Source organism: Perkinsus marinus (assembly GCF_000006405.1).
Source record: "Perkinsus marinus ATCC 50983 genomic scaffold scf_1104296958686, whole genome shotgun sequence".
NCBI classification, from domain to species: domain Eukaryota; phylum Perkinsozoa; order Perkinsida; family Perkinsidae; genus Perkinsus; species Perkinsus marinus.
In genome coordinates, this window is record NW_003206671.1 from 202,205 (window position 1) to 215,372 (window position 13,168).

General features: G+C 49.5%; 7 protein-coding genes across 7 annotated transcripts in view; 3 read left to right on the top strand and 4 right to left on the bottom strand.

Annotated features, from left to right (window-relative positions):
• Window positions 1–1,544, top strand: part of Pmar_PMAR028194 (RAD50 DNA repair protein, putative) — a gene marked incomplete at both ends in the record, with an annotated part of 2,763 nt that extends 1,219 nt beyond the window's left edge. The window contains 8 exons of the mRNA XM_002774144.1: window positions 71–189; window positions 246–371; window positions 417–501; window positions 546–666; window positions 847–904; window positions 959–1,066; window positions 1,120–1,296; window positions 1,347–1,544. Coding sequence (XP_002774190.1) covers window positions 71–189; window positions 246–371; window positions 417–501; window positions 546–666; window positions 847–904; window positions 959–1,066; window positions 1,120–1,296; window positions 1,347–1,544 — 992 coding nt within the window. The remainder of the gene's footprint in view (window positions 1–70; window positions 190–245; window positions 372–416; window positions 502–545; window positions 667–846; window positions 905–958; window positions 1,067–1,119; window positions 1,297–1,346) is intronic.
• A 904-nt stretch (window positions 1,545–2,448) lies between these two features.
• Pmar_PMAR028195 (Phosphoribosylaminoimidazole-succinocarboxamide synthase, putative) lies at window positions 2,449–4,862 on the bottom strand (the record flags this gene model as incomplete). The annotated part of the gene is made up of 14 exons (XM_002774145.1): window positions 2,449–2,653; window positions 2,766–2,927; window positions 2,969–3,043; window positions 3,086–3,168; window positions 3,220–3,331; window positions 3,388–3,552; window positions 3,752–3,840; window positions 3,882–3,990; window positions 4,036–4,091; window positions 4,133–4,214; window positions 4,262–4,334; window positions 4,390–4,495; window positions 4,541–4,640; window positions 4,696–4,862. The coding sequence occupies 14 exons, from the start codon at window positions 4,860–4,862 to the stop codon at window positions 2,506–2,508; spliced, it is 1,527 nt and encodes a 508-aa protein (XP_002774191.1). The 3' UTR covers window positions 2,449–2,505.
• A 671-nt stretch (window positions 4,863–5,533) lies between these two features.
• Pmar_PMAR028196 (voltage-gated clc-type chloride channel, putative) lies at window positions 5,534–6,162 on the bottom strand (the record flags this gene model as incomplete). The annotated part of the gene is made up of 3 exons (XM_002774146.1): window positions 5,534–5,587; window positions 5,716–5,980; window positions 6,038–6,162. 3 exons carry the CDS (start codon window positions 6,160–6,162, stop codon window positions 5,534–5,536), a joined length of 444 nt encoding a protein of 147 aa, XP_002774192.1.
• A 1,301-nt stretch (window positions 6,163–7,463) lies between these two features.
• On the bottom strand, window positions 7,464–8,305 carry Pmar_PMAR028197 (hypothetical protein; the record flags this gene model as incomplete). The annotated part of the gene is made up of 5 exons (XM_002774147.1): window positions 7,464–7,540; window positions 7,737–7,875; window positions 7,922–8,048; window positions 8,091–8,166; window positions 8,245–8,305. The coding sequence occupies 5 exons, from the start codon at window positions 8,303–8,305 to the stop codon at window positions 7,464–7,466; spliced, it is 480 nt and encodes a 159-aa protein (XP_002774193.1).
• Window positions 8,306–9,115: 810 nt separating this feature from the next.
• Window positions 9,116–10,479, top strand: Pmar_PMAR028198 (hypothetical protein; the record flags this gene model as incomplete). The annotated part of the gene is made up of 8 exons (XM_002774148.1): window positions 9,116–9,229; window positions 9,318–9,371; window positions 9,431–9,530; window positions 9,582–9,674; window positions 9,722–9,831; window positions 10,103–10,174; window positions 10,220–10,291; window positions 10,441–10,479. 8 exons carry the CDS (start codon window positions 9,116–9,118, stop codon window positions 10,477–10,479), a joined length of 654 nt encoding a protein of 217 aa, XP_002774194.1.
• A 288-nt stretch (window positions 10,480–10,767) lies between these two features.
• Window positions 10,768–11,794, top strand: Pmar_PMAR028199 (hypothetical protein). Its single transcript, XM_002774149.1, has 6 exons — window positions 10,768–10,845; window positions 10,892–11,023; window positions 11,069–11,126; window positions 11,326–11,475; window positions 11,520–11,614; window positions 11,662–11,794. The coding sequence occupies exons 1-6, from the start codon at window positions 10,784–10,786 to the stop codon at window positions 11,747–11,749; spliced, it is 585 nt and encodes a 194-aa protein (XP_002774195.1). The 5' UTR covers window positions 10,768–10,783; the 3' UTR covers window positions 11,750–11,794.
• Window positions 11,795–11,886: 92 nt separating this feature from the next.
• The window catches only part of Pmar_PMAR028200 (nucleolar protein NOP4, putative), a gene marked incomplete at both ends in the record, with an annotated part of 2,478 nt that continues 1,196 nt past the window's right edge, over window positions 11,887–13,168 (bottom strand). Inside the window, 7 exons of the mRNA XM_002774150.1 lie at window positions 11,887–11,999; window positions 12,044–12,131; window positions 12,181–12,312; window positions 12,403–12,525; window positions 12,572–12,683; window positions 12,789–12,940; window positions 12,988–13,137. Of these exons, the coding sequence (XP_002774196.1) occupies window positions 11,887–11,999; window positions 12,044–12,131; window positions 12,181–12,312; window positions 12,403–12,525; window positions 12,572–12,683; window positions 12,789–12,940; window positions 12,988–13,137 (870 nt within the window). The remainder of the gene's footprint in view (window positions 12,000–12,043; window positions 12,132–12,180; window positions 12,313–12,402; window positions 12,526–12,571; window positions 12,684–12,788; window positions 12,941–12,987; window positions 13,138–13,168) is intronic.

Here is a 13,168-nt window from a genome sequence, read left to right on the forward strand (position 1 = left end):
CGGTTTCGGAAGAGTGATTGTCACTGATCTCAGAAGTCGTCGGAGATTCAGCGTAAGTTCGCGGAGGCAGAGGCGGCGGAGCGAAGCGCCACGGACACTGTGGAAGAACTTCGTACCAAGCGAGGCCAATGCGAAGGGGAACTCCGGGAGAAAGAGAGATGTCGAGAAGAAGTCGTGCAGAATATCAGGGTTGGTTTTTCATTTCCCATCGCTACGCTAGTCGGGTATGCCGGGGTCCTATTCAGCTGAAGTCTCTGCAGCGAGAGCTGTCGGAATTTGAGCAGGAGGTAGAGACGCTGCAGCAGGAATACGGTGTCGTTGACTTCGCGGGAAAAGCGAAGCAAGTTGAGGATTTGCGATCTGCAGTTCTGGTGGGTCTATCCACTATCACGGATGAGCTGATTCCTCGGTTCCAGAGTCTGCGGGAGCATAAGTCCAGGATTGAGGGGAAGGTTTCTCAGCTAGTAGACCAGCAAAGAGCAGTTTCTCATCAGCTCGATAGTACGACTGATCCACACCGTAACAATTGTAGTAGTTGTGACTAGGTTCCCTTTACAAAAACATCGACGACCGGCATCGCTCCGCTCTGATCCAGCATGAAGTGTCTGCTATGGCGACCCAGGATCTCTCTCGCTATCATTCTGCGTTGGACAAGGCGCTCATGAGGTAAGCCCACTAGTGCAGTCGCTTCCTCGGCTATTACTGTTGAACCCATTCCCACTTGATGGTGGTATACGCAATAGAGCAGTACTGCCGTTATTGTGCTGCATTGGTGTTATCGTTCGACCTTCATTGACTTCTTCTTTACATCGCCGTTTCCTCGTTGGATATCCTCTTTCCCGTCAGATACCACGTCTCCAAGATGATGGAGATAAACCGAGTTATCAGAGAGCTGTGGCAGCAGGTGATTGTTCAGCATATGAGGAACTTCTGGTGAGCGTGACATATGCTTCTCGAGGTCTATCGAGGCCGAGACATTGACTATATAGCGATTCGTTCCGACACTGAAGATGGTGCCGCAAATGTCACCAGTGCCACTAGGCTGCGAAGCTACAATTACAGGGTTGTAAGCTGCTAAATCTGCGTAGGGGATTATGTAACCAATCATCCACTGTTCAGGTCATGACGTGCCAAGGAGTCGAAGTTGACATGAGAGGGAGATGCTCAGCTGGACAACGAGTTCTTGCGTCTTTGATAATTCGTCTAGCGCTGGCCGAGAGTTTCTGCTGTAACTGTGGTATTCTAGCACTGGATGAACCGACGACGAATTTGGATTCCACCAACATCGAAGGGCTGGTAGGCGGCAGACTGAGTGCACTATCGTGAAGGTGTTCCGTGTATGTCAGGCCGATGCACTTGCTGATTTGATTGAGACCAGGCGAAACAGCTCCAACTTTCAACTGCTTCTCATCACGCACGATGAAGAATTCGTGAGGAAGCTCGTGACCGGTCCGACTCATCCGTGCGATTACTATTATCGGGTTGCTAAAGATAACGAGGGATTCAGTTTTATTAGACAGTGCAATGTTATAGATCTACAATGATTGTTTCATGCTTTCCGTTGTGTAGTGTACTGAGTACTCTGCCATTCATGTTGTTATCGAAATAGATACACTCAAAGTCGAACGACGTTGATCGGTTGACTCAAGAGCATAAGATTACGCGACTAAGCCAGACAGGCCCGCATTATTGGCGCTGCGCCACCGCGACGTGATTGATGTGTGAGGCTGACCTTCACACATCTTCCGGGTCGGGAGGGTTGGGTGAGAAGAACCAGAGGGTTTCATCACTGTACTGTAACAGTGTACGCCGCAGCATATTGCTACGCCACAGCGACACTCATCATGAAGGAGAGTGGTTGATCATATCAACTTGCTCTGCACGCAGGCGCACGTATCTTACGGGTATGAGTCTCTATCGTCTGCGAGCGGAGACGGACGCTTCATAATGGCGTGCTAGGGGGCACTCTCTCAGTCCGATCAGGTTTCACTCACGCGACACAAAGTTTGCTATCATTTTGCTGCACGAAATTGTCATTAGTCATTCACGTGATGGATGAAGGTGAACACGTACATACATAAGTTGTTGTCAGTTTCGATGGACATAATATGTCTACCTCGAGGTAAGGGTGATCCTTGGTGGCTCCCCGCAACTGTATGAGATCGATCGTGGGTATAATGGGGCAAATCCATGTTTTTTTCAGGCGTGCACAAATATCATCGTACTAGGTTAATACCACATACTTTCAACGTCGTTTTTATACAGTTTGAAACGTATAGAAAATGATCTTGCTATTCTCATTCCCATCGTGTGGCAGAGATAGATTATTCCTCTTGTCCTCCGAAGGTTGTTGTCGAGGTGAAAGATTCTTCATACCCTCCTCTTCATGGAAAATCAGCTAACCAAAGATTTCCATGGCGTTTGAAACAGAAAAATTTCATATTCATATCATCTCATGGAGCCTCTGGAATAGAAAGGAAAAATTAAAAATCTCGTCGAGCTCAATCATGCACTCCACTTATCAGCATCGATCAGCTTCTTCACTTTACCATGCGCCTCGTCTACTAAAGCACCACGAATGGATTTGACGTTGCAGCACGAGCCGAACATTTGCGCGATGAAACGCGCCGCATTTCCAGGACGTTGAACATATCTGATCGAGGCAACAAATATGCAAACCCACTTACTCGAAAGAAGAAAATTCCTTCGCCGCTACATGTTCAACAGCGATCGGGTACAAAAACTGGCAATCATAATCCACCTACACGTTGCTAGAAAGCGGAGGGTTTCCAATACAGGATGGGTTGTGAGGGTCAGGAGGGCATGATACCACAGGCCAGACCGATAGGAAAGAGGCAGTGCCGCTCAGCGCATCCGTGCCACCCGCAGAGGCAATGATAGCCATTGGCTCGATAGATTTGTTATACCTGAGTCGCAGCTAACAACATCTACAAGTGTCACGTCGTACATTTGCAAAGCAAACTCCAATCTTGTCGGCTGCTTATGGGCTGAACAGATCCTGTAATGCGATGGGATACCGTACCTATTATGGAAATCACATCAAAAAAACACTAAAAGACTCTACTTGGCAAGTTCAGCTTGGCATTTATCGATGTGAGGTTTATCAGAGTCACTTCCAGCAAAAACCGCGACACAGCAACCTTTAATCTGCAAGAGAACCGAGCGTGGCTGTAAGCGAATTCGGGATTGAAGGCATACGAATCCATGGTGCCTCAAGTTACTGCAGACCCGCTCTTCAGGAGTCATCTTAACTGCTTTCGACGGCCATTCGAACGGTTGTCCAGTCACCCGTTCGCACACAGCAATGTACCTGAACAGACATGGGATAACGCGATCCATAATACGGTACCAGGCCGGGCAACTTACCGGTAGGCGCATTCGACAACATGCTCGTTGGAGAGCTTGGGCACAGCCTTATCGCGATCCGGTTTGAAACCCATATCGAGGAGAGCATCTCTAACATACTGCTTCGAAAACTCAGCCGGTTTCAGATGGGGATGATCCTTCAGCAAATCCGAAACATTGCGGTAACTGTGAAAGACAAAATAGGTCGACTGTCTTTTCGTGATGTATTGACATCAATTCCTAGCCAGGGGCGATAAAAAAGGCAGGGCGACCATTAGAAGGAAGACGTACCATCTAGCCCATGAAGCATCGCTTTGAGCACTCCTAGCCGAGTCAAGCCTACTCGATGGATTGGGAAGGTGAACTCGCGCTTTCCCAAACTTACTTTCCGTCGTTCATGAGCTTTTCAATCTGTGGGAATTTACTCTCCCACTCCTTCACATCACACATGCGAGAGGAATCGGGAGTGTTGACCTTGACCAACAAACATGTGATACAACAGCTGTAGCTCTCACCTCGTCAATGACATGCAAAACACCGTTTTCATCGACGCCAAACTCATACTTGGTGTCAAGAAGAATCAATCCCCTGTCTCGCATCAACTGAGCTCCTCTCTCATACAATCTGAGCGATTTCGAGTAGGATTCACCCCGAAGCAATTGAGCTCACTTGAAAGACAGTTCCTTCATCTGCCGGGCCACATCGGCGCCGCAATACGATGCCACCTGAAGAACTTTCCCGAATATGCAAATAGTTACTCTCATACCTCCTCCATAGTCATATTCTCGTCGTGGCCAACTTCCGCTTTGGTGGTAGGAGTGAAAATCGGTGTGGGGAGCTTCTGAAACCTGTGCAGCGCGTACATCACGACTCACTCCATTTCGTGTGAACCAACCTGATAAGGCCTTCCTCCAGCTTGAGGCCACAAAAAGTACGATCTCCTTTCTCGTACGCGGCAGCCATGCTTCCTGACACCAAGAAGAACGAACAACATTCAGTCAGCTACAAAGTCCCAGAACTCACCCCAGAGATAGCCTCTGATGATGCACTCGACTCCGACATTCTTCATTTTCTTCTGCACAACGACAGCGGGGTCCACCAAGTCATCGCCAACCATAGCATTGGGTACCTAACAGGATCGGACCCATTCACAAGAAGAACGGGTGACGCTCACAATATCCTTCGTCGAGTTCATAGCCCACTGCGAGATAGTGTTCAACACCTGACCCTTGAAGGGAATAAGATTCGGCAGCACGTAGTCGAATGCAGAAACCCTGAGAGATCCGAGACGACCGAATCAACTGGAGACTCATAATGGATGTATCTCACCTGTCGTTAGTAACCATAACCACGTTGGCATCGGTAAAATAAATCTCACGGACCTTTCCCTTCATCGGCATACCAAGCTCAGGAATGAAGCACTCAGCCAACGTGTTGTCCAAATTCTCCTCAATACGAGCCTTGTAATCCTCCTTGTTGGTCACTGCAGAAGCCATGCCGGGTGGGAGACAGAAAACTCTGACCGGTTACTATACAAAGGCGAACGATGAAGACAACCGTTGGGCAGCAGTGGAGACAATTCCGGTCACGGTACAGTTGAACATGCTCATCATCACCCAGTCGGATCGCTGCAATGAGTAAATCGCATCAGGCCGGGTTCAATGGGCAGAACGTTCAGAGTTCCTCGGGCTCGTGTCTCTTATGATGACGGTGGAAGCGAGCACACCACTGTCCACATCAGTGCTCATAGGACGCGACGATTGCCTGAGAGAATAGAGCGCGTGAAATGAGGGCTGGATAGCTCCTACTGAGGGTTATTCACCGCATGGGTACTCCCACCTACCCAAGAGATGCACAGCCATGAACAAGAAGACGAGTTGGACTCACCAATTACCGCTGAAGCTCCCCAATGAACGCTCCGACCACTTATACGAGATACCTAAAAAAAGATCGTGGCGAGCGAATTATCGAGTTCGAGGAAAGTCACATGTTCATTAGAATAATGCTGAGGAGAGCCTGAATGTGAACCTTCATCACATAGCTCAGACACCTACGAGTTCGTGAAGTACGAGAGGCGTTTCGGATTTCTGATGGCGCGCGAGATTCACAAGCATTCGTTGCGAGATGACTTGCACGCATGCACACGACTGCGATACATACATCGACATTAGGAGTGATAATCCTCATCATAGTGTTCGACAGGCTTAGCCTCCGTGATGGCCTGTCGAGCGTCCTCGAGGGTCCCTCGAAACGCCTCCTTGTGTCACGGTCGGTCGTGCGTATGCTCGGATGTTCAGCGCGATAGTCGTATTCCATAGCCGCTAAGCGCGACTTGAACAAGTGCCTCACGTCGGTGAGCTCGAAGTGGGCCCCCTCAGCAGAGACACCCGCTCTCTCCATCATGTGCTCGGTGACGTCCTTCTCGTAGACTAGACTGATCAACGCACTCGAGAGATAGTTACACAACATAATTGGGAGAACGAGGGAATAGACTCCGGTGAGCTCGTAGGCTATGACAACCGCCGTGATAGGGGTCCGAAACCACGAAGAAAACATTCCCGTCATGCCGAATAGAACTCCTGTTTGGTGAAGGTATCGAACGAAGGAGGGGGACCTATAACGATAAAAAAACCAAGGAGAGGAGGAACGACAAGGTACGATATAAGGGTACATGTCAGTAGCCTCGCCGATGGACTTCGCGGCCGACCCAATTGCCGAGCCGAGGTACCCTCCAGTAACCAACGAGGGTGTGAGCAGACCAGCTGGGACTCCTATAGATGTTGCCATGCTCGCCATGAATAAGCGGTAAACGAACATCATCAGCTGAGCGGAGCGAAGCACTCGAACATGCCTGATATTTCGCAAGTTCTCACAGGTTTTCCAAACCCATGAGAGTCTACTGGATCCTTGAGTTGCTCCTCCAGACCATGCGTGCCCAGGCCATAGACTTCACCATGGTAGTTGGTGAGATTATAAGTTAACTGCCGATCTCCTCCGAGTCAGCATGAGCGACAACCTTACACAGGATAACAAGGCTCCGACGACTCCGTAGATCGCGTAAGGCACAATGAGGAGGTAAACGGAGTGGTCGTCAGCGCCGATCTGAAAACCCGAGATCGGTGACGATCAAATCGATCACTCACGGAGTTGTTGGACGATTCCACTCCCGCCCACGACACAGCCTTTCTATTTCTCCGCGGCCTCAGGGCCAAGATAGCTCGCAGGTGCTCATCCAACTTGAAAAAGATCTTGTTCCTATCGATGGTTGACGATATTCACGGACATCAAACAGGGACACGTCTCAGATGCATTCAAGCTTACATCCCCAGAGTCGCAACAGTGTACAGCAACCCTCCAATGAAAGTGAAAATTCCAACAATTGCGGCATAGATGACGAAATAAAGTTCTTCCTTCTGGCCGTGGATGTCAAGGTCGAGTATATTGTCGATTCGGAAAGGCTCGAAACGATGCATTAGTGTTCGTGCTAACAGCGTACCTTACATAACAACAACCATGAAATAAAATCGGCTTTTTAATCGATGGAAACACAGTAGGAAACGCTGTTACTGACAACACTAGCCAGACAGATTTGAGTCATAACTCTTCTACTAGTAAGCTGCAGTATCTCCTCCAGAGCAAAGGTTACACCTCGAAAAGACATACTCAGAAAACGTTGGGGGCAACGATCGAGTTTTACCCGCTATTGGAGTATCGAACGCTGCCGCAATCCCCGTTGCGGCAGCTACGACTTGCACCGCTGACTGGAGGTCTCTGTTCCGTGCAATTTCCGTCTTCAGAAAAGGGCTGATAGGAATCCGCACAAATCGGTCGAGACGTTATCCAGAAAGATGAAGTATGTCCTCGACTACAGGCGTCCCTACGCAATGATACTGAGAACTCCGATGAGCTCAGCTCCTTCCTAATTCAATGCAAACTATATGGGATGTGGGGTACTAGAGGAACCTTGTTCGCTACTACACGAGTATGGCATCCCATTAATAGTTAAATGTCGCCCGGCGATTCTTCACAATCGCGGATTTCAATTTACTATTAAAACTCCAGGAACGTTGGCCCAGGATTTTTTCGCAAAGCGGAGCCTACCACATGATCAGCGCAACTGATGCCGTAGCCGCGGCGATATGCACAGCTGGGCCCTCTAGCCCCATAGGAAAGCCTGCAAGAGACAAATGAGATTGTTCATTCGAGGGAGCTAGCTTTGCAACAGGAACGCTACGGTAAAGTAACGGTAATAACTGGACATCGGTGGAATCTCTACCTGTGTCCAGGTACTCCAGAGTCTGTAGTAAAGATAAACAGAGCAATTGATGATGGACATCTTTCCGCGAATGTCTGCAGTGCAGACACCTCACCTCCAGCCACAATGATGGTTGCGAGAATGATTCTTAGAGGGATGACGCAGAAAGGTATAACATGACCGTTCGTGATGGACACGCGCGTGTTTATCAAACCGCCACCTTGAACTGGATCTCTAAACCTAGCCGGAGCTAGCTGAAGACGAGCTATGATACGACTGGAGTTGAGTCAAGACCCTTACACCTAGGAAAGTGCCGGTAGCAAGGGCGGCACCTAGCATGATCGCGGAGACGATCCATGGGTTCGGATCCGCCAGCACAGAGCTGTCCAACGGGCAGTGGTTGATGCCCATGAAGCAGCCACCGTAGCTGTGGACCGAGGTGAAGGCGCGTCCATGAATGGCGACTCACTTGACAGATCTATCGAGGGCGTATATCATCAGACAAACCAGGCATGCAACGCCTATGCTACCGACCAGGACAAGACCTGAGAATGAGCACTCAGAGGCACGACGAGAAGAAGCTTGGGTACGACGTCAACAATGACCACGAACGCGCGGCTTACCCACGTAAGTGTGTTCGCCCATATATTTCCGCCACCAGACGCGAGATTCAAGCAGGGACATCCGTAAATTTCGGCGAGAGATTTCAGTTCTGTGACGAGACCGCTCAGTCGAGCCTGGCAGATGCCTTGTCCCCGACACAGGCTTGGTGGCAATCTGAGTAGCGGTCCTGTGGCGTGCTAAAAACTACGCTGTATCGCACCGCTGTGCGCGTCCCTGGTTGGTCGTTTTCTTCCGCTTCATTTCCTGCGTTAATTACAACTGCGATATCTTGGCCGTCTAAACACACGGCCTCTACGACTCGAAGGAGCTACTGGCACCTACCCACGAGTTCCTCTGAGCTCGACTCCGTGTGAGCTAGGGGAGCGGTCATATAGAACCAAGCGACAACAAGGCTCCGTCACGAACAAAGCTGAAGACCATACCGGCTAGAGGTACATACGGTTTAGTACGCTCCGTGATTGCCCGTTCGAGGGTTTTCCGGTTTTTTTTTATTTTTCAAGGGTTTTACCCTGAAATTCGGTGGGTTTCACGCTGAGCTCTGAGCAACGGCATGAGATCGTTACGCGTCCATGCTAGTTATGGAGGTATAGACTCACAAAGTGCATGGAAATGTACTGCGTCAATGAGGTGCGGATTTAAACCTCTACCCGAACTTAAATTACCCAACCGAAGGGGTCGTTCAATACACCGATTTCGAGAGTCTGAATCGCTTCTTACACGTATAATACGATGCTAGGACCAGTTCTGACATCCAGAAAATATAAAATGAACAAGAGGAAAACGAGCATTTCGTTTCTCGCGCGCCCAGGATTTTCCTCTCTCTCTGTTACCTTGGCAATTCCCAGAGACTCAAAGATTGAAGTTTGTAAAATGTTGCGCGGTTGCCTCCAGCATCTGAGCGAGATTTCCTCATTCAGCGCAGTACAGCCTGCACCCTTCTCCATCTTCACTGATAAGGCTATGGTCATGATCAAACCGACACCGGTAAGTTACGCAACTCAGTGAATTGCATATCCATCGTGATAGAAGTCGTATAAAATACTAGGCGTTTATATCGGGCTCGGTGCATCAGGACCCGATCGCATCAATCGGCTCTACGAACATTAGAACATTTGCTCACGATATGGTATGAGAAATTCATCTTCGTCTCGTGAGTGTAGCCGCTCCAATCGCGTCAAATCCTAGGCCGTCGTCCAGAGGATCAATGGCGAACTTAAGGTGAAGACTGAAGGGAAGCTGTCTTGGCTCTTCATGAACAAGTCTGCCGAGGGAAGCACTGGCAAGAGTAAACAACGAGTGAAGAAGTTCGATCCGATTTCATTGCTGGTCCTCTCAGCTTACGATAAGCAGTCGTTGCTATCCATATCACTTAACGCTGCTAAGGCTGCTGAAATCTTGACACTCTCACCAGCTGCTGGTGGTACTATAAGTAAGGGTGTCCCTATAACTCGCTTCTCAAATTCGTCGAGTTCGTAGATCCCAGTGCCTTCTCCAAGGGAGGGCCCCAATCTCTCTCCTTCTCACCGGTCACCAAACCCGCTGATGGGGAGACCGAGGCGAAGCAGGCGGTTCATATTGTGGCCACCGTAATACTAGTGTTAACAGCAACGATAATTTCGTGTTCGACTAAGTCACCTCCGGAATTTGTACATGCTCGTTTCTCGTTCTCCAGTGCTCGCTCCGTGACTCTTGCCTTGCCCTGTGGCATTCTGCACATTTTCGATAATAATTGTGCAGGGCATAAACATAGTTTAATTATTACATATTTCGAGCATGCTGCAGTGGCCCTGGAGTGGTTCAATAGTTGCATACTTGCACGTGTCGCTGAGCCCGCTATTAGCTTCTCAATATCCTCAGAAAGCGGCTCAAAGAATTGAAATCGACGCTACTCCTGGGGAGCTGAAGGCCATGCAAGTGCTGATCGAATCCGTACGTCCTCCAACTACTCGCTGGACTAGGCATACACCGCTGTAGGTACTTCCTGCATTGTATGGCTGGCGACTAAATCCGGTGAGCGAGGCGGCCAACGAAAGTCAGGGAAATAACGTAAGACGGGTGACAGGGATTCACTCAACCTCTCTTGAGATCGCCTCTCAGTTTTATGTCGCTGTCTGGCATCGGACGTATTTCTATGCAACTTCACGAAATTCTTGGATCGCCACTATTTATTACACGCTCTTTGGGACTTCCCTCAGGCCCCTCCTGCCCCGAGCGTCGATGACTTCTTCTCCTAAGGGGTTGTTGTAGACGTGGAATTCATTATAAGCAAAGCATCCGTACACGGACTGATTTTTTTCGATGCTAATATAGTTCACTTGCGTTGTTATATAAGGAGAGCTCTGATGGTGGGGCCACAGTGATGCTTTTCATCAAGTATTCCATAGATACGAGTAGTCACCTGGTGGAGCCACAAGGGGATATATATGCACACGTATACTCTTCGTTCGAAACAACTACTCCCGAGCATATGGTGTCACCACTTTAGACGCAGCTACGGATAGGCCCATGAGATTGCACATTCAGCGTTGTTAATTCTCAATGAACTGTTACCGTACTCCCACGCTAAGTGCCACATACAGGGCGATCGGATGCGAGCGAGGGTGGACACTTGTCTTCATATCGATGTATTCGATTCGTCGTTTCCAGATACCACACGTTTGATCCCAACGTCGAACCTCAACAATCTCGTCTGCACTACCGCAGTTGCCCCCACATCGTCGGAGGCCTTATTGCAGGGGAAAGAGGGCGAAGGAAATTCAACCCCGTGGAGACACTCAGGTCTGTGCGACCTCTCTCCGTCGTGTAGCATATACTGAGCCTCAGGTTCGCTCGTCCTTCCGATCATACTCCTAGCCTGGCAGAACCATGCTTTGGGAGAGATGTACGTTGACTAAGTCCCCTATTGATGCGATCAAATTCTTAAGCTCTCATATTTTTTAACGTACTCCGACCTTTCTAGTTTAACACGTATTCATGTCAGTTAGGGAGTATCTCTCAATCTGCAGTATCGTGGTGAACACCATTCTATCGGACTCGCTGAAATCACTCGGCTCTCCTGCAGTGACGAGCTACCTGTTCAGGTCCTGGCCTCATTGCGGCCACATCAGTACCAGTCAACCCTGGTTGGCTCAGTAGCCGAAGGTCGCAGAGTGAGACGTGGCGCAAGAATGGAAGACAGACTTATTCACGTCGAAGAGGACGCGCGGCTCGGGAGAAGGAGAACGCCACGGGTTGGTGGAACATTCTGTCGTTAGTTAGCACTAGGGACTCTTAGGCTACCTCACGACTCGCTCGCCATTTTCGCCGATCGACCTCGTACTGCCGTACGACAGAACACCGATGGAAGGACCAGATTGAGAACATAATTGGGTACGTTCTTTCCTGATTGGGAGTATTAATGGTCATACGTTCCTCAGATATGCTGATCGTTGGGCCACGTCTAACACTGAGTACGGAAATCGTTGTTATGCTGTTCGTGCTTACAACACACTCAAACTCCCTTGAATTCACTACATGTCTACCGCCACTCAAACTCGATGGAATATAGACGCCTTCTCTGAAGTTTGAGTTCAGTCGTTCACGCAAAACCAATTATCATTTTGGAGAAACGTTATTGAACAATTACGTTGTGGGAGTTGGTATTACTCCTGGGACCGACGAACCTTAGACAGGTACCGTTGCTCTGCTTCCAACAGTTTATCGGCCTCTCTCTTCTTGCCGGAGCGTCGGCGAACTCTTGATGGGAACTCTGCATCTGCCAAACACCTTATCACTTCATCACAATCTGGCGGACACTACTCTCAGTATTCTCCTGCCGAGAATTAGCGACTGCTTGGGCGAGCCTTTCGAGCTCATCTCGATCCTCAGCTAGGTCCGAGGAGAGCACCTGAGCAAGGGACGCAGAATGACCCCACCGTGAATTTCGCTCCGACTACCTTCTTCGTTTTCTCATCCTTCTCCTCTCTACGCCGGGCTCGACGTCTGGCCGCTGGCCCTAGCTTCTTGCGAGGTGACCCGCTACCGGTTGGGGTCGCGCTCGTCTCCTCGACGGCCTTGACAGGCTCAACCTAAATGTGGCACGTCAAACCAACATTTCCAAAGACGAAGGTTCACGAGCTTTACGAATCGTGCAGAACACCACAGCCGCGCCCTATGACCTTCTCAGCGACCTCGTCACTGGTATCAGCTGCTACCATCTCTTCCGCTCTTCTGCGCCTAGCCGCTCTCTGCCGAGCTCCTCTCCCTCCCTTATGAGACTTCTCGATATCCTTCTGAACCTCCTGAATCATCACATGCTGTCGCGTCCCATCTCAACGAGTAACCGACCGTCTCTTTCTTCTTCTCTATCTGCTTCTTCTTAGACTGCTGCAGCTGTTTTAAGGCTCGCTTATCCTCGATGGCGAACTCGACTATAGGCCGACGGTCGGAGTCCAAGTATCTAGTGCCCGAAGAGTTCAGTGCTACATCACGTTCAAGGACGAGAAAGCCAAAAAAACTATTCTATCTACGACTACATCACAAACCGTCGGCCCCTGGGTTATACTTGTTATTGTTATTCATCATCCTCAGGCACTTCAAAGCAACTTGGTTGTTCCTGAAGTCCGCGAAGGCAAATCCTTTGCAGCGTTTAGTGGTGGCTCCCTCCTCTCCACCAGGTATCGGCACCCTTCTCTCTTCATCGACCAATACATTGACCTTCATCCACAGCAGCAGTGTAACGGCAATCCGCACTTGTAAACTACCTTAACCGAATGCCTAGTACTCGCCTTCACCTTAGCATCCTTGAGAGCCTCGTCAATGGCCTGCTTGAGAGACTGCTTAGTCGTATGAACGGCCAAATTCCGAATAGACAGGCGCAACGGGTTGATGACGAAGTTGGTATTATTGTACATCTTATACCTAGCAATAATTATCACTGCAGAG

Excerpts from the sequence above, each read along its gene's own strand:
- Pmar_PMAR028199 (XM_002774149.1), top strand. The coding sequence starts at position 10,784 with ATGAACTGTTACCGTACTCCCACGCTAAGTGCCACATACAGGGCGATC. Across the intron at positions 10,846-10,891 it reads GCGATCGGATGCGAGCGAGG|ATACCACACGTTTGATCCCA; the intron begins GTGGACACTTGT and ends CGTCGTTTCCAG. Across the intron at positions 11,476-11,519 it reads GGAGAAGGAGAACGCCACGG|GCTACCTCACGACTCGCTCG; the intron begins GTTGGTGGAACA and ends AGGGACTCTTAG.